This window comes from Malaclemys terrapin, chromosome 10, assembly GCF_027887155.1.
Source record: "Malaclemys terrapin pileata isolate rMalTer1 chromosome 10, rMalTer1.hap1, whole genome shotgun sequence".
NCBI lineage: Eukaryota > Metazoa > Chordata > Testudines > Emydidae > Malaclemys > Malaclemys terrapin.
Window position 1 is genome coordinate 2,338,256 of NC_071514.1, and position 17,808 is coordinate 2,356,063.

At 46.4% G+C, this 17,808-nt stretch overlaps 1 protein-coding gene across 2 annotated transcripts in view; it reads right to left on the reverse strand.

Annotated features, from left to right (window-relative positions):
- ADAMTS7 (ADAM metallopeptidase with thrombospondin type 1 motif 7) overlaps positions 1 to 17,808 on the reverse strand; it is a 141,828-nt gene that overhangs the window by 46,395 nt on the left and 77,625 nt on the right. For both annotated transcript variants that reach the window (XM_054041376.1, XM_054041375.1), the window contains 5 exons: positions 13,196 to 13,322; positions 12,125 to 12,338; positions 3,809 to 5,728; positions 1,006 to 1,158; positions 37 to 210 (listed from right to left, as the gene is read on the reverse strand). In XM_054041376.1, coding sequence (XP_053897351.1) covers positions 37 to 210; positions 1,006 to 1,158; positions 3,809 to 5,728; positions 12,125 to 12,338; positions 13,196 to 13,322 — 2,588 coding nt within the window. The remainder of the gene's footprint in view (positions 1 to 36; positions 211 to 1,005; positions 1,159 to 3,808; positions 5,729 to 12,124; positions 12,339 to 13,195; positions 13,323 to 17,808) is intronic.

Sequence of the window (17,808 nt, forward strand, 5' to 3'; positions counted from 1 at the left end):
TTGCGTGCACCTTCTCTCTCTAGAAATCCCGCTCACCTCTCTCCAGGACGAGGTATACCAGTCCAAACAAGGCTTGGTTTGGCAGGGAGTCTGCATTGGGGGCTTGTAGAAAACAGCTTGACAATGAAAGGGCCGCAGAAGCCTCTGTTCTCTGGTGTCAACGCAGTGCACGTCCCGAACCTTCAGTCCCCCTCCGCAGTTCTTGGAGCACTGGGTAAACAATACAATGAGTCATGCTGGTGGAGCGGAGGCAGTAACAGTGTCCAGACATGAATCTCTCTGGCAAAGTGGAATTTACCCAGATATTAAAGAAATGAATTGTCAAGCTCTGTCTTTCATTAACTCTTTCAGTTTTTGCCTTTGGGTCTCTCCAGGATTGTACCTGGCCCAAGCTGGAGAGGGTCCTAAGCATGACTACCACCACCAGGACTTTCCACTCTGAAAGGATTCTATTTGCATTTTCAGAGGCGACAGCTTTTTGAGGTCATGTCCCCACATCCACAGATCTCGAAAGTTAAGGCCTGTTAAAATAATCCCTGGTAATCCTGCCGTTCCAGGAGTGTTGCCTACCATTTATTCTCAGTGGGATTGTCCAGCCTAGTTTTAAAAGTCTCCCACTATGAGGGATTCTTGTGAAACTTTCTGAGAGCCGAACACCCCCAAGGTATTCCCCAACATCCTCCCACAACTCCCCTTTATTTCGCTTCAGCCCAGGCCTCTTTCGACCACCCTAAGTGATTCCACTCCTACTTTCGCTGACTCCCTTCCAAGCAGAGCGATTATGTTCCCACCAGTTACTCTTTACACTCACTGGGTTTCCTAGTTTGGGCTTCGGCCCCAAGAGGAATGTTTACACGGCTATTCTTAGCTCCGCAGCCTGAGCCCAGCGTGTCTGAGTCAACTGACCCTGGCTCTGAGACTTGATGGGGTGGATTTTTCTTTGCAGTGCAGCCATACCCAGAGACACCAATAAGGGGCAAGGAGAAGGGAAGTATATTTGTTTACCTTACTCCAGTTTCCAATACGCCACGAGGAACATGGTCTCAGGTAACACCTTCGAGCAGGGACAGGTTTTTTTGCAGCAACACAATCTTCATCTTTGCCTGTGCTACAATGCACTGTCCTCCAGCTAGCTCCTAAGCCACAGGTTGTGGAGCACTGGAACAGTCAGTAACAGAGCAAAAATTAACCCCTGCCCCCACCCAGCCACAGAAACCAAAGCCCGGCAATCAGGGAGCAATGAGCTACACGGGCAGCAAAGCAAACAACTTGTCTTCATGGGAAAATCCTATGGAATTCGACAGGGATGAAACCACAAGGATTCAATACAAATTAAATGGGATTCTGCAGAAATGTGTCTTAAAACCTGCAGGGCCCAATTCACCACTGGATTACTGCGGGCAGGGCTGGCTCCAGGCACCAGCCTGGCAAGCAAGTGCTTGGGGCAGCCGCTCCGGAGAGGGGCGGCAGGTCCAGCTATTCGGCGGATGGTCCCTCACTCCCGCTCGGAGCGGAGGACCTCCCACCAAATTGCCGACGCAGATCGCAATCGTGATCACGGCTTTTTTTTTTTTTTTTTTTGGCTGCTTGGGGCGGCCAAAACCCTGGAGCCGGCCCTGACTGCGGGTCAGTGGCGTTACATCACTGTCAATGCAACAGTGAATCACAACCACAGAACGTAACAGAGACTGAAAGCCTTTCTATAGAACATTTAAACCATCCTAAAGAAGTTAATAGAGAACTTTATCCCTGCTAGCGAATTCTTTGTGTTAGTTTACAATTCCCCAGCCATATTCTCATTCTCTAGTCTAATCAATTCCTAGAGGACTTCAGGCTTCTTTGTGTTTTGGGAGGAAGAAGAGTAGGAAAGCAGTTCCTCTAAAATAACTTCAGTTGTGTGAGCTCTGGCTGGGAGACTGTGTCCTTTCTTCTCCACTCCAGCTTTACCTTTTGAAATGCTTTACAGATTCATGTGTTTGACTGTTACTTGGCATTACCCACCATGACTTTCTAACTGATTACGAAGTAGCTACACCTACTGGGCCATGAAACCATGGGGTAAGTGGATGCAGCTCCAGGGTCTTTAGTTGACTGGGGTGGATTTAGCCTGGTTAATTTTAGAGCTTCATTTAATTAGCATTGCTGGCTTCGTTTGTTTAACTGCTCTCTGCAAAGAAACTCCTCCTCATTTCCTTTAAGGCCAAGCATTCGTCTCAAGTCTTTTTATGTGATACAAGTTCTGATAAACTTCTCTCTCCTATCAGTCCCCTTCCGAAGTGTAGAACCTGCATCTTGTTCTCCTCTCTAGGCTCATCTCTAGCATCTTACTTTCCAGAGCACACATTATTCTCATGGTTAGGCAGCACTAAAGACTAATTACGAGGAGACTCTTGAGAAGTTTGCGTACAGAACTTAAGAATTTTGGGACAATCCTTAATATCAGTATAAGACAATCAAGCACACAAGATGTAGAAAAAGGGCATTGAACGTGGGCATTATTCTAGCCCTGCATTAGGAACTGATGAGCCACATTCAGAATATGTGATTAAATTGTGCTCTCAGTTAAACCAGCGTAATTCTGTTTCATTGCTGTGACATAGATGTCCCTGAGTAGCGTATGACCCACTGCACATTGTGAACGCTGTAAAAGACAGTCTCGATAGAGAAAGTGCAGCAGAGGGAAATTCAGATTATACAGGGGAAGCAGACAGGCACACTAACCTAGTCTCTCTTGGTGCTTTTTTGACTCACTTTATTACCATGCAATGAATTGCATCAGCCATTTGTCTGTCATTGTAAAGTCTATCCACAGAATAGTCCTAGGAAGCAATCACCATGCAATAAAGGGACACTAATAATTAGTGACAGTAGCTCAATACGCAGACTCGGTGCTGTAGGATTGTTCTGGTAAGCTGTAGTCTTGATGCGAATAGAATCCCTGTGATTTTATCATGTTTTGAGGCTCTCTCAGACAAAGGTGTAACTGAGCTTTCTGGGGCAGGGTCTGCGTACTATGGTGGGTCTGACCTGACAGGCCCCCAGGCACTCCAGTTATACAGATAGTGGAAGTGAGTTGGAAGCCCATTTGTGGCCGGGAGCTGGCACAATGCTAGTGCTATATATTTAACCACTGGGCGAAGTGAAGGGCTGGGCCTCATCATCGCTAGGGAACCGGGGGGACCCTTCCCTGTGAGGCTTAGTGCACAATGGGAGTGTGCAGGCTGCTCCATGCGTCACCAAGTTAGGACTAAGTTAGGGTTAGGTCTCCAGTGTCTGCACAGCGTGAGGGAGGGACTATGGAGCCTTCTCCCTGCTCTCCCGCTTGCGAGGCCAACGGAAGGGCTGCTCTAACCACAGCCTTTGTGCTTGGGGGGCACAGGCTGCTTCAGTGGGAGGATAAGGTCGCAAAGGGGGTGGGTATAACTGCACCCCCCGTTGCACCAGCCAGCAGAGCCAGAGTGTGTGCAGGGGAGGCAGGCCGCGTCCCTTTGGAGTGTAACAATGTGTGTGCTCACCCATGCACTGGGAAGCTCTGGCCAGCCTCCTGCTCTTGGTCTCCACCCCCGGACAGGGCACCTCTGTGCCCCCCCCCCCCCCCATACTGCTGACTAAGTGCCCCTAGCACCACCTCGCACTTCATTCCTTCTGCTAACGCATGGAAATGGAGCTTGGGACGGATCTGTCAGACAAGTACCTTTCCTGTAAGCCCCACAAGCGCACCCTACCCGACAAAGCCCTGCGAAAGGACCGGGCCCATCTGCCACACAGCACCTGGGCTACTCTTTTCATCGGGTTCAGCTGTACTTGCCTCACTCCAGCGCCCAACTTCCCAGCTGGTCGTCACTGTGGCTGCTGTGGTAGCAGGGAGCAATAGGAAAGAATCCTCCTTTGTTTCTGCCTCCTGCCACTGCTGCTCTGGAAGGCTGGGCGTGGGGAGAGACGTTCCACGGTCTCCAGCCCTGTCAGTAAATATCCTCTGGGTGCCCCATGGCGAGCTCTCATCCGGGCCCGCGCTTTCGTTGGGGCCTGCGCGGGTGGCCCCAGGCACATCCGAAAACACATCCTTTCTATAATGCGTTGTCTTTATTTCATTTGCTTCCCTCTCAGCCCACCATGCTGTGGTTAACTCAGCTGGCAAAGCAGAAAGTGTCCCTTCTGGACCAGCTGTGGGGTTTGGATCTGAGGATACTGGCACGGCTGGTGCTCGGGCACCCTGCTGGGCTAGACTGTTTGATGTAAGTGTCCTGCTTTCTTGTGTGGGTGGCTCATGCCCAGGGGGAGGCGTGGACCTCAGCGGGGCAAGAGCTGTCATGGTGGCTGCTTGCGTCTCATGCGTCTGTGAAACAGCATTGAAATCATCTAGCTGCTTCTGTACATCCTCTGCACGGGATGCATGGCCATCCGGTTCCTTGTTATCTGACTTATATGAACCCATCGTGGGGTGAGTGTCTCCACTAGTGCCTCTTGTTTCCGGCTCAGATCTGTGTTCAGTGGAGAGGAAAGGGGTGTCTTTAGCTGCAGGATGCAGCGGCTCATTTGTCGTTGGCTGGGGAGGCAGGTTATGTGGAGGCCCGTTCATGTCTGCACTCTCTGCTGTTGCGGTTATACCGACCTGTGCTTTTTCAGCTTCGGTTTTGGAGTCAGTGTCACCATCATCGATGATGACCAAATCCATTTCATTGGTATCTTCCTGGCCTGGCTGGGCAATACCAGCCAAGCCAGCATCTTCGCTGTCATTGTTAGCAGGAACCTCTGGGCTTTTACCATCCTCTTCTCTGCTTCCAGGCTCTCCTGTACTTCCCCAAATGTCATACATCTCTTCTCCACCAGCACTGCCCTTGTCAACAGGCAGTGGTGGAGTGGGGATGGCCAGATAAGGATAACTGATAGAGGGGATGGTGACTGTCGCATCCTCTTCAGAAATGGTCCTTGTCAGCAGGACTCCTCGGGTTTTATCAGTGGGCAGATTATCCTGGCTGTTTATAGAATAAAGGCTTGTTCCATTCTCAGTGGATGGATGATCTTTGGAAAGTGTTGTATGCATTTCCTCCTCCTCGTCTCCAATGTAGGAGGGGGTTATGTAGTGCGCAGTAGCTGTCCCGATATCCTCATGTTCTTCAGTTATACTGAAGAGAGTTTTATTGTCTCCAACACCAGCTTTTTCCTTTTCTTCATTATGCACATCTGCAGAAGTATTTGTCTCACTTCTTGCTGAGTTTCCTTCACTGGGTTCTCCTTCTGGTTTTACATTATACGGAATGTTAGGAGACATTTCATTAGAAGCCTCGCCCTCGGCATCTGGTTTAAACCCCTCACTCTTGATGTCTTTCTCACCCAGGGGATCATAGGACAGATCTTCATGGAAATTGATAAAATTATAATCATAGTAAAAATCATCCACAAACACATTTCCCTTTTTGTTACTGCTGCTTGAAAAATCTTCCTCTGTTATGACATTCTCGTCTTTGGATTTTGGATTATTCGGAATTGAGGGGCTGAAGTGGGAAATGTGGTGATTGGGAATGTAATTTATTTCATTAAATAGTTCTCTGCTTGAAGATCCGCTGCCAGACCAGTCAGCGTTGGCATTTTCTATTTTCTTCTGGCATTGCTTCAGGGAGCAAGTAGTTTCTGACAGTGGTCTCTGTGTAAGATCACAAGTTGTCCTAGTATTGTTACTGCAATAAACAAGGCGTCTTTGTGTTCCGTTTCCACATGTTACTGAGCACTAGAGAAGAAAAAGAAATGAAAATATCAAACGAGAGCATGTGAAACAGTAGTCAGTAAATGATAGTAAGGATGTGTATTACCATCCAACCAAGGGAGTGGCTATGCAAATGAGATGATTTAATATTTGCACGGGAGTGGCTATGCTAATATCAGTGCTAGCTTTCTGAGCCTGTAAAGCCAGAAGCCAGAAAACACTTGAACTGAGTAGCCTGCTTAGGCAATTAATAAAAATTCTGTACCTTCTCCAACCAACTTGACTCAGGTGTGTTTTACTAAATATTATGGCACTTCGTTCTGCTGGGTAGATATACAGTACCGAGAAATCTATATATTACAAAAAAAGGCTGGTAGTGAGACTATAATTAAGGGTTATTCATATTTCCGTTACAAACCACTTTTCTGGTGTATTTATATCTTGGCCTATTTTGCTTCAGGCTGAAACTTGCCCTACACGCCGGCCAGAAAGTTTTCTTGGAGTTGGGGTTTGTGGAGAGGACTGGAGAAGATGATCTAATAGCCCCAACTGCAGTTGCCATGAATTCTGGCCCTTCTCATGAAAGAGATTGTTAAATAAAGGGGTGATACCATGGGTGTGGGCCTGGTAAATGGAAAACCAAGGATTAACAAGACGTTTTGTTGAGGAAAAACACATAATGGACCCATTGACATTATTCAGTATAAAAGAGACCCACAAACAGGAAATAAGGTCAGTGAAATTATCCTACCTAATATGTAAGTCATAATTCCATTAACATCACACTTGCTCTGAATGAGCCACAGATCGTTCTGCTTAATTATAACTGATTTATGCAGCATTAGTCATGTATTACCAAGTCCCTTACATAATCAAACTAGAAAGGCAGACCTAAGCCCAGGGGATTTTAATAGAAATATCATCGATTTGGGTTGACAGGATATCAGTTTGGGCAAAAGGTTAATTTACAGCGACCAAAGCAAGGCAATCAGAATTCAAGGTGAATTACACCGATTAAGTTCTCAGACTATTTGCAGAGTTCATAAGTAAGGTCTGGCCAAGCAGTGCGTGGGGGCAGACCCATGTGAACAGGTGTGTGTGTGGATGGGGGTGGGTACGTTACATATGTGCAAAGGTCATTAGGTGCCAACTTTGTGCTTCCGCAGTTCCCCATGCTGCTGGGGGCCTAGCTAGCCCTTGGCACATATTAACGGCTCTCTGAGGGACTAATAAGGCAGCTGGGGCATGAAGTGAGTGGAATGGAGGTCACATCCTCTCCCGAGGGCACACAGTGCGGGAGTTGGTTATGAGGATGTGCACAGAGCCGGCACACTGGCCGTCTATCCTGGGTGCTCGCCCACACTGGAGAAATCCTAGTTGCCCAGTGAGGGCTGTGATCCCCAGTGAGGGGAACTGCGGAAGCACAAAGTTGGCACCTAATGACCTTTGCACATATGTAACGTACCCACCCCCATTCGTGTCACTGGCCCATACACTAAAAAGGACAAATGTATTAATATCTTCAATCAAAATATGGGGAAAGCAGGCCCATTCTCACGAACATACTAAGCTAGAGTTCAAGACTGTGTTTCTACTGCAATGGTTGAGGAGAGAGGAAGGTTGGCCCAATGATTAGGGCACAAGCCTTACTTAATTCCCTGCTCTGTCCCAGACTGCCAGTGTGACCCTGGGTAAGTCATTTAGTCTCTTGGTGCCTCAGTTTCCCATCTGTACAATGGGGATAACAGCACTGCCTTATCTCATAGGAGTGTTGTGAGGATAAATACATTGCAAATTGTGAGGTGCCCAGATACTGCGGTGAAGGGGGGCAGTGTGAATAACTTGGATGGATGGATGGATGGACAAGTAGGGGTGACATTGCGGTGGGGGGTCTTCATTCTGGCTTTATATGCATATGATGCTTAACACTTTGGGGAAAACACTGGTTTCTTGAACTCTGTTCTCAGCATGTCAGTGAAGGATTTTCAAATAACTTTTTGGTTGTAAATGTAAATCAATTCATGATTTTCTAGTTTTGCTCTCCCCATTGGGGAACCGAGGGCCAGGCCTGGACTAGCAAAGAGCTTATGGTCCCCACTATGATTGCAGCTGGGTTCTGTGTGCGAGGACAGACCCAGTGAAGCATCTTCCCCATCCTTGGCCAGCCCCAAGGTTCCCTGCATTTATTAATTGCTGACTCAGCAGCTTACAGCCTCTGCCTGAGTATCAAAAGGCAGGACTGAGCCTTTGTTTACTGTAGGTTACAGGCTCTTTGGAAATGTAAAATATGAGTGAATCTGGAGTAAGGAATGTGCTTGGCACAAGGAGCAGTTTATTTATAACAACAAGTGCTCATTGCCAGACATTTATACCAGTTACAACATAGCACTGAAATAACATGTTACAATGTACTAACATCTCTTAGCAGGATCTAAGCCCATTTCACACCACCCTGCTGCCACCATAAAAACACAACCCGAACAAGGAGCAATGGCTCCAGCCCATTCCTTATTACATACATAAGCCAAAGCCTGAGAAAACAGGTGGCCCCAACACTGTACCCAGAACGTCAACAAGCTCAGGCAGCTAAGGCACAAGGGAACTGAGTCCCAGAGTAGAAAACCTCCCCTGAGAACGCTCTGGCCCCAGTCTCCTGATGTTTGAATCTAGGGGATCTCAGCAGGCTGATCTCAACTATCAGGACGGCACCAGGAGGGAGAGATTAGGAACTTCACAGGGGCGGCAACCAACAAGTACAGGAAAAGTTTAACAACATACTTTAGCCTTTTGACCACAGCATTGAACTGGGAGCTCAGGTTCTGCTGATTATCTACCATGACCCCAGGGCTGGGTGGGGGAGTGGGGAAATTTGCCCCGGGCCCCACAGGGGCCCCGCGAGCCCTGGCCCGGTGGCGGTCCGGGTCTTCGGCGGCATTTCGGCGGCGGGTCCTTCAGTGCTGCCGAAGATGTGGAGCGACTGAAGGGCCCCCCACGGCCAAAATGCCACCGAAGACCCGGGCCGCCGCCGGGTGAGTACAAGCGCTGCAGCTCCCCCGCTTTGCCCCAGGCCCCCTGAATCCTCTGGGTGGCCCTGCATGACCCCCAAGTCTTTTTCAGAGTAAGTTCTTCCCAGGCTAACAGTCCCTATCCTGTAAATATGGCTTGCGTTCTTTGTTTCTAGCTGCATGACTTTGCGTTTGGCTATGTTGCAATGAATATTGTTTGCTTGCATTCAGTTTACAAAGTGATCTGGATTGTTTTGGATCACTGACCTGTCTTCTTCATTATTTACCACTCCCCCAGTCTCTGTGTCATCTGCAAATTTTATCAGGAATGATTTTATGTTTTCTTCCAGATTGCTGATAAAAATGTGAAAGAGCGAAGGGCCAAGAACTGTTCCCTGTGGGACCCACTGCAAATACACCCACTCAGTGATGATTCCCTGTTTACAATTACATTTTGAGACTATCATTAGCCTGTTTTTATCCATTTAATGTACGCCACATAGATTTTGGATTATTCTAGTTTCTTTAATCAAAATGTCATGTGGTAACTTGTTAAACGCCTTACAGAAGTCTACGTATTTTGTCCAGGATCAATGTTAGGTTGGCAGGTCTATAAATACCCAGTTCTTCCAATTGACCCTTTTAAAATATTGGCACAACTTTAGCTCTCTTCCTGCCTTCTGGAATTTCCACAGTGTTCCAAGACATATTGAAAATCACCATATCTGGTCCAGAGGGCTCCTCAGCCAGCCCCTTTTAAACTTTTAGATGCAAGTTATCCAGACGTGTTGACCTGAGTTACTCTTGAAATGGAAAGTATTTCATCATCATCTGATATGAATACTTCATCTGTTCCCCCCCCCCCCCAGAAATATTTATTGAACACTTCTGCTTATTTTGCATTATTATGGACAATTCTACCATCTCCATCTAGCAATGGAGTAACCACTGTTAGGATTACTTTTGTTTCTAGTACATTTTAATAAATCTCTTTGTTATTGTCTTTAACTCTGCTGGCCATAAAGGGCCATAAAGGGCTACTTGTATCCTTTTGCTTCCCTTATCAATTTTCTACAATTCATGTTTCTAATTTATATTAATTGCTATAAATGTCCCCTTTCTCCCCCTTTTTATATATATACATTTTTTATAGCTGCTTTCACTTCCCCTCTAAGACAAGTTGGTTTTTTGATCAGTGAAGCCTTCTTTCTTGATTGTGGAATTGTGGCTTTTGGGGCTTCTAGTAAAATATTTTCTTAAACAGTTCCCAATTATCATTTACATTCTTCTGTTTACCTTTTCATTCTGTTGTGGTTTTAATATGATTTTTTAAAATTTGAAATTATGATTCTTAGTTAAAAATCCAATCTGTGATCAAAGCTGGCAATACAAAACAACAAAAAGGTTATATTTTAATTAAAATATCTCTATATTAACATTCTATGGACATTTTTAATGAAAACGTAACTTTTTGGAAATTTATATACATAATGAAAAATACCATTTTTGAAAAATAGCCAAATGTCAAAGAAAAAAATATTTTACAGAAAATAAACTCTTGCTTTGCCACCAGCTTTGGCTGACCTAGGTCTTTGCCAAACTCCTCCCACGTCCCCAAACCTCCCCATTCTCATGAGAACCCCTCTGCTACCTCAATTTACTTGGCTGATTCATCTGTTTAAATAGCCATTAATAGCAGGGCATCATGTAAGCTGATCCGTGAACAGTCTGTGCAGCTCTGAATAGTCAGACACTCTAGCCTGCTCTCTGGTTGAAAAGTGAAGTGTCGATTTCCTCATGACCATATATGACAGTGTATGTGCAGGGCAGTTAACCACTCACAGACAAGGGTCTGTCTACACAGCAATTACAAACCGACAGCAGGTCCGTGCCAGCGGATTCAGGCTTGCGGGTCTTGGGCTAAGGAGCTATTTAACTGCGGTGTAGATGTTCGGGCTCGTGCTGGAGTCCAGGCTCTAGGATCCTCTGATGTGGGAGGGTCCCAGAGCTTGGGCTGCAGCCTGACCCTGCAGGTCTAGACTGCAATTAAACAGCCCCTGAGCCCGAGTCCCTTAGCTGGAGTCAGCTGGCTTAGGCCAGCTGTAGTGTAGACATACCCTTAGTGCAGTGTTTCCCAAACTAGGGACGCCGTTTGTTCAGGGAAAGCCCCTGGCGGGCCCGGCTGGTTTGTTTACCTGCTGCATCCGCAGGTTTGGCCGATCGCGGCTCCCACTGGCTGTGATTCACCGCTCCAGGCCAATGGGGGCGGCGGCCAGCACATCCCTCGGCCCGCGCCGCTTCCAGCTGCTCCCATTGGCCTGGAGTAGCGAACAGTGGCCATTTTGCTGAAGCTGCGGACGCGGCAGGTAAACAAACTGGCCTGGCCCGCCAGGGGCTTTCCCTACACAAGTGGCATCCCAAGTTTGGGAAACACTGCCTTAGTGTGTACACACATACAAACTCTCATGACTTCCCTAAAACTCCGTGTTGCAGTGGGCTCAAAACATTTGCAGGATTCTGCCAAAGTTTAGGGTGGAAATTCGTGGTGCTGCGAAATCTTTAAAAGGCTTTAAAAGCTTTTATTTCTGTCAATCTAATTCTTTGCACTAAGCACTGAGTATTTACTAGTCCCTGATGGAGGAACAGCCAAATTTGAAGAAGGAAAAAAGATTATAACAGCCTCGGGGTGATTCTTTATTTTAAGATCTGTCTGGGTCACAAACCTGCCTTTCACTCGATCTGGTTTTTATAATTGCAGCTCCTCAAACAAAGAGAGAATTAAAATGAATTTTAATGTTTAAATTGTCAGGACTCCAACTATTTCCAGGAATGTCTGACAGGTGGAGTTTGAATGACAGCTAGACACCTCCTGCCCCTCCCCCCAACCTGAGTTTTCTGTCTGAATTCCTCTCCTTCCCCCGTCTTTAAAATGGTTTAATCAGAGACAGCCCCTGGGTAAAGTGTTTCACTGCTGAGATTGTTCTAGGATGTAGTGATTCCCCAGAGAATTCTTAATGAGGGCCCTGTGCTTTGCATGTGAGTGCGGTAATGAACAAGCCAGCTGAATCAAGGATTAGTTCTCCAAGCCGGTGGGTCTCAACTTTTTTTCATTTTCGAATGGAGGTGCGGACTCCTTTGGAAATCTTAGATATATTCTGAGGACCCCCAAGGGTCCATGCACCACAGGTTGAAAATCACGGTTCTACTGTAACGACAACCTTTCGCAGACCCCTTAGCCACAGTCTGCAGATCCCCAGGGGCTGAGAACCACAGGACTCCGGCTGAGAACCACTGCTCTAAAATTCACTGTGGTTCCAGCAGAGCCCAGTGTTCCCTGAGCCTGTTTCTCTAAGTGACCCTTCAAGCTTCCCAAGGACCTGAGACTCATGTGCTCTTTACCCTTTGATTTTCTCACCTCAGACCAGTTGCCCATGGCCCATTGAGCAGGGCAGAGGATATCCCTATTACAGGGCGCAGTGGCGTCTGGCTTGGAGAGATGCTGACATTCTGTGTGCTGCAAAGCCCGCTGTTCGTCCAGCCATACACTTTGAATGCAAAGGACCGTCCTCTTCGTGAGCCCAGCTTCACCACAAGTGGCAGAGCATTTCTGCCACTCGCCAACCCACCACCTAGGAAAATGAAAGGGGAAAAGGTGGGCGCTGAAGGGAGCATTCATATTAGCAGGTTTGTTGCTAGCCACAATGCAGTATCTATCCTCCTTGATAAAGCAAAACACTCAGTGTTACAGACACGTTCACATCTCCACGTTCTCAAGCTGCACGGGCATTGGGAGCCTGGAGTGTGGTTTAGGTGTAAAGACAGAAGCCGTTTGCAAAGCAGAGGCTAGTTGGGACTGCTCTCCTGCTCTTCTATCTAGAGGTCAGAGGGGTGGGGGTCGCTAGGGAAACTTGGCTCCTGATCAGGGTTTTGGATTTCAACCTTCCCAAAAGTTCAGGGCATTGGGATTCAGGATCTGTGCTTGAGATTATCTGCAGTACTGTGTGGCATGAGTTGTCATCTACAGAGCAGCATGCGAGTTCATGGCCCTTTCCAGCAAGGTCTGAACCCAGAGGAGCTCAGACCCAGCTCCTCTTAACTTCCATTGATTTCAATAGGAATTACGCACCTAAATACCGTTGAGGATCTGTCTACAGGCCCAAGCTGCAAATGCCTATTCACAGGGACATCAGTGAGGCTCTGCATAGGAGCAAAAGGTCTCTGGTATGGCTCCAGTTGCAGGATTGGGGCCAGAGTTCTTACCAGATGCCAGGGTGGAGGGAGTCAGATGCAGAATCATGGAGTCCAGTGGTCACTTTTATACAGACAGGCCAGCGCCCAGGCTGCTGTAGGTAAGTGTAGCTCTGCTGACTTCAGATGCTAATTTGCACCAGCTGAGGCTCTGCCCTCCTGCAGTCACTCTGTTAAGTAGTGAGCGCATCCGGGGCTGGATGAGAATGAGAAGATGGGAAAGCAAAGGAAAGCAAACCTGGCTGGGCAGGGCTCTTCGCTACACGTCCTCTGCTTGTCGTCGGGTCGGGTTAACGAGTCACAGTACCGCTCCTCCACTATCCCAGCCATCTTTTCCACACAGTGCACGATCTGTCTCTGAACACCTGGCGACAGAGAGAGGCAGCAAACACGGGTTCAGTTTGGCAAGCAGGGCCCTCACTGAAAATGGCTTTGGCGTGTCAAGAGCTGAGTGTTTGAGCTGCACACCTGCAGATAGCTGTTACAATCAGCCCCCTTGACAGCGGGCTCGAGGCATGGAATGTTATAATGAAGTGGCCTCGGAATGAAATGATTTGGGCCTCGGGTCAGCAGATGTCAGGTTAGATTGCAGCGCTCCAAGACACACATGCACAGCACTTATCATAAAGTACGAACAACCAGTGCCTTTGTCTGAGCTTTCCCTTTGTTAGCCAGTCTGCCGGCAGCTCCCTCCCTCAACTCCCTAATTTAAATCAACCAAAAAAGTAGCCTCTAAAAAATAAAAAATGAAAGATGATAATGCTGACTATGTAGGAGGAATAAAATGAACTCCCGACAATACAGCCTTTAAAATGGTAAGCTACAAAAACATCAGGCAGGCACTGGCATAGTGTGCTTTTTATTCTCTTGTTTCATTAACCCCCAGGTGTTTGGCCATTAAAAATCCATTGCTAACATGTTACAGGAGGCCTTCATATAACCTGACTTACTAAGAAGAAAAGAAAAAATCCTTAAAAATTAAATGACTTGAAAAGTCTGTTTCTGCAGTTTGTCCGTGATGCCTGCCCAGAATCTTTCATATCGTTCATGAAACTCACAAATTGTCAACTTTCTGCTAGCAGTCACTTCATTTTGCTCCCTCTCTCACTCATCTGCACTGGACCAGCTTGTTGGCGGAACAATGCTTGCATTGTCCATGGATGTGAAATGGGCAGGAGGAAACCCAATATGTGATATGTTATCACGATCAGATTTCTGGAACTGCACAGTGCCGGAAAAGAATCCTGGATACACATCTCCCACTGGTCGGTGCAGCGTGGAGGTGAAGGGTTAGAAATAGTACCAATCCACCCAGGGCTCTGAGTCTCTAAAGTAAAAAAACACAGCAGGCAATGCAAGATTTTCCCCAGGGAAGCAGGATGTGTTATCTGTTTGGCTGGAATGAGATAAATTCTTAGATTCTGACTTTAGATCCAATCTAGGGCACTCCAAGCAGAAACCTATAGATCAATAGTAGAAAGATCTTGTAAATGTGTAGCTGTCAAAAAAAAAAAAAAGAAAAAAAAAGAAAAAGAAATGTGTCAGATTATATTTTGCCAACTCACTTTCAAAGCTCAGGGTGGTCAGGTAATAACACAGAATAAGCAAGGACATTTAAGTTCCCTGGTCCCTTGAATACAGTAGGTATTTAAACAAATCAGTTTGCTCAATAATGTAAAATGAATATAATTTGCCTCATTACACTTTAACCTTCACTCTGAGTGAAACTTCACATTCCATGTGTTCTGTTAATCCATTCCGAAAGAGTGAAGCATACATTTCTCAGTCTAGCGGACTTTTCATACAAGTGTAGGACTGGAAGGGACCTCAACAGGTCATCTAGTCCAGTCCCCTGCACTCCAGGCAGGACAAAGTATTGTATTTCACTTTAAGGAAAACAAGGAAGAAAGAGCAAATATCAAGTCTCCAGGAGAGAATGAATACCTGTAATGTGGCTCACTCGGTTACAGTCTGTATCTGCACGCCGCCCATGTGGTAGCTGCCTCACAGTTGCCTCTGCAGCAGTCAGAGAGGCCATTCTACTTTAAAGTTCCAGCACACAAAGAAGTGGACTGCTACTCTCTTTTTTTAATTGCACAATGTGCAGGTTTTGCTAATGGAAAAGCTCTCTGCAATGTGGTTTAGCAATCAGGTAAATTACACACAGCCTCTTCTGGCTGGAGTGCATAAACTGACTCTCTCAATGCAGAGCATTTCTGAACAGTAGAGCCTCAGAAACAATGTAGGTAGCATGATCTATACCTGCCACCATCTCCATTGGAGCCCTGGGGATAGGCTCCCCATGTCATGCATCTGGTGCAGTAATAAGGGTATTTCTGTAACATAGTGTAATTATGATAAGAACTCCAATGGGGGAGTGCAAGTTTCCCTACATGAAATCCTGGCCCCACTGAAGTCAATGGGAGTGTTGCTTAATTTTTCAGACCCTCCAGCTTATTTTAACACAATTGCTTGCATGAACAAACATGTATCTATCCACTTACTCATAACCTTGACTAGCTAAAATAGGAAGCATCTGGTGAAAGGATAAGAAAGATCCCCTGCTGACTCTTCCTGCAATGGGCATGTTGTTCATTATTACCTATGACAACATTGTGTATGACAAACTTCATTTCCTTTCGATTATAAACAAGTTGAAACATTAAAAAAAAACAAAACCCAGCTGTGAACCAATCTCTCTGCAGGTGGAGGGAGCTCACCATTCAAGGAGCTGGAGGGTTTCTCAACTTGCAATCATTGATAGTTTTTGATCCTTTGTACATATTATTTCACAAGAAGTAATTCTTCCGCTCTACTCCACGCTGATTAGGCCTCAGCTGGAGTATTATTGTGTCCAGTTCTGGATGCCACATTTCAGGAATGATGTGGATAAATTGGAGAAAGTCCAGAGAAGAGCAATAAAAGTTATTAAAGGTCTAGAACACATGACCTATGAGGGAAGATTGAAAAAATTGGGTTTGTTTTGTCTGGAGAAGAGAAGACTGAGAGGGGACAGGATAACAGTTTTCAAGTACATAAAAGGTTGTTATAAGGAGGAGGGAGAAAATGGTTCTCCTTAACCTCTGAGGATAGGACAAGAAACAATGGACTTAAATTGCAGCAAGGGCAGTTTAGGTTGGAGATTAGGAAAAACTTCCTAACTGTCAGGGTGGCTAAGCATTGGAATAAATTGCCCAGGGAGGTTGTGGAATCTCCATCTTTGGAGATTTTAAAGAGCAGGTTAGACAAACACCCGTCAGGGATGGTCTGACAATACTTAGTCCTGCCATGAGTGGAGGGGACTGGACTAGATGACCTCTTGAGGTCCCTTCCAGGCCTATGATTCTATGAACATCTGCCTTTGTATACACAACCCGAAACGGCACCAGCCTTTCCTCCATCCATATTTTATTTCAACCTCATGTCTGGTTTGTTACCCACTGTCACCTCTAACAATCTCAGCATCTTGACTTTCTAGGTGTCTCCCTTCTATCAAGATAAGAGTTTGGGGTTATTTCCCCCTAAATGTACAGTTTGCATGTTTCCTAGTTGAGTTTCAATTTATTATTTTTCTGCCAGTGCGTCCGATTCCTCTAAACTGGCTCACAATCATTTTGCTGCTTCTATTTGTTTATGCAGAACTAGCACACTCAAGAACATTGACTAGTTGAGTGTTTTTTTCCCCGATGAAAAATCTTTGTGTTCAAAACTAGCTAAGGACCCCAGTATCTGGTAGGTGAGCAGACAGCTCAGCTTATCATGGGAGCTGTGTGCCAGCCCCCCGTGTATTGACAGATTTGCTAATCTCACCAATAAGCATCTATATACGCCAGCGTGAGACCGTGAAGTGACCGGTGCTCTGCTGAGTTACACCAGATGAGCACCCCTCCCTCAGTCACCTACGCTAGATTCTTCATGCAGCCTTGGTCGCCTCTGAAATGACAAAGGCCATGGCTCCCACAGTAAACGCTCATTAGGCCCAGACCACAACTCCATAAACTGCAGGGAGTTTATAAAAATAAAAATCCCCAGTTCAACACCTGCTTGCTTTGTCCCCCAGCAGGCAGCAGATTTCATTTCCTCGAGGGGGTGACCTTTGCCCTTCAGAGCAGGACCAGTGAATTTAATAGGATCACAAGATGGTGTCACATTGTTTGCACAAACAGTCCCATTAACAGCATGGCCGGCTTAGCCTCTAACCCTAACCTCTTTCCTTAGCTGGGAAAGGGAGTAATTCATTACTACATGGGAACCAAAACAGAACGTACTGCAAGGTACAAGGGTCTGAAATTACTAGCAGGCGAGGATACTGTTTCAGAAAGGTGACTGTATATCAGTGTACATGTTCCTTTCAGCCCCTTTTCCCAGAAGCTACGAGAACCAGAAAGAAAGAACATGCTTTCTGACATGGAGACACTTCCTTGGTGTAAAAGAATAAATAAATCAGCAGTTCACTGTGCTCAGTAAGACCAACCAGGGCTTTGGAGTCTTTCTGAGAAAGGCCTGGAGTGCAGAACAGCCAGGTGGGCAGGACAAAACACTGGTAAAAGTTGAAATGATCAATACACATTGCAGGGAACGTTGTCATGCCCTTGTAGTGGCTGGTCATTTTCTGCTAGGTAAGCTCAGGGTGTGGAAATGGATCCAGGACCCTAGTGTTTGAATCAGTGCAGCCTAGGTTGGTGATGGAAGCAAGGGATCTGGGAAGCACAAGGAGAAATCCACCTGCACTGGGCTGATAAGAAGCGGGTTAGATGTTCTGCGGGTGTAGCTATAGGGGGGACAGTTAAGAAGATGCTGGGTTTTAGTGATCATAGGTGAGAACAACAGACCAGTAAATAACTCCTCTGT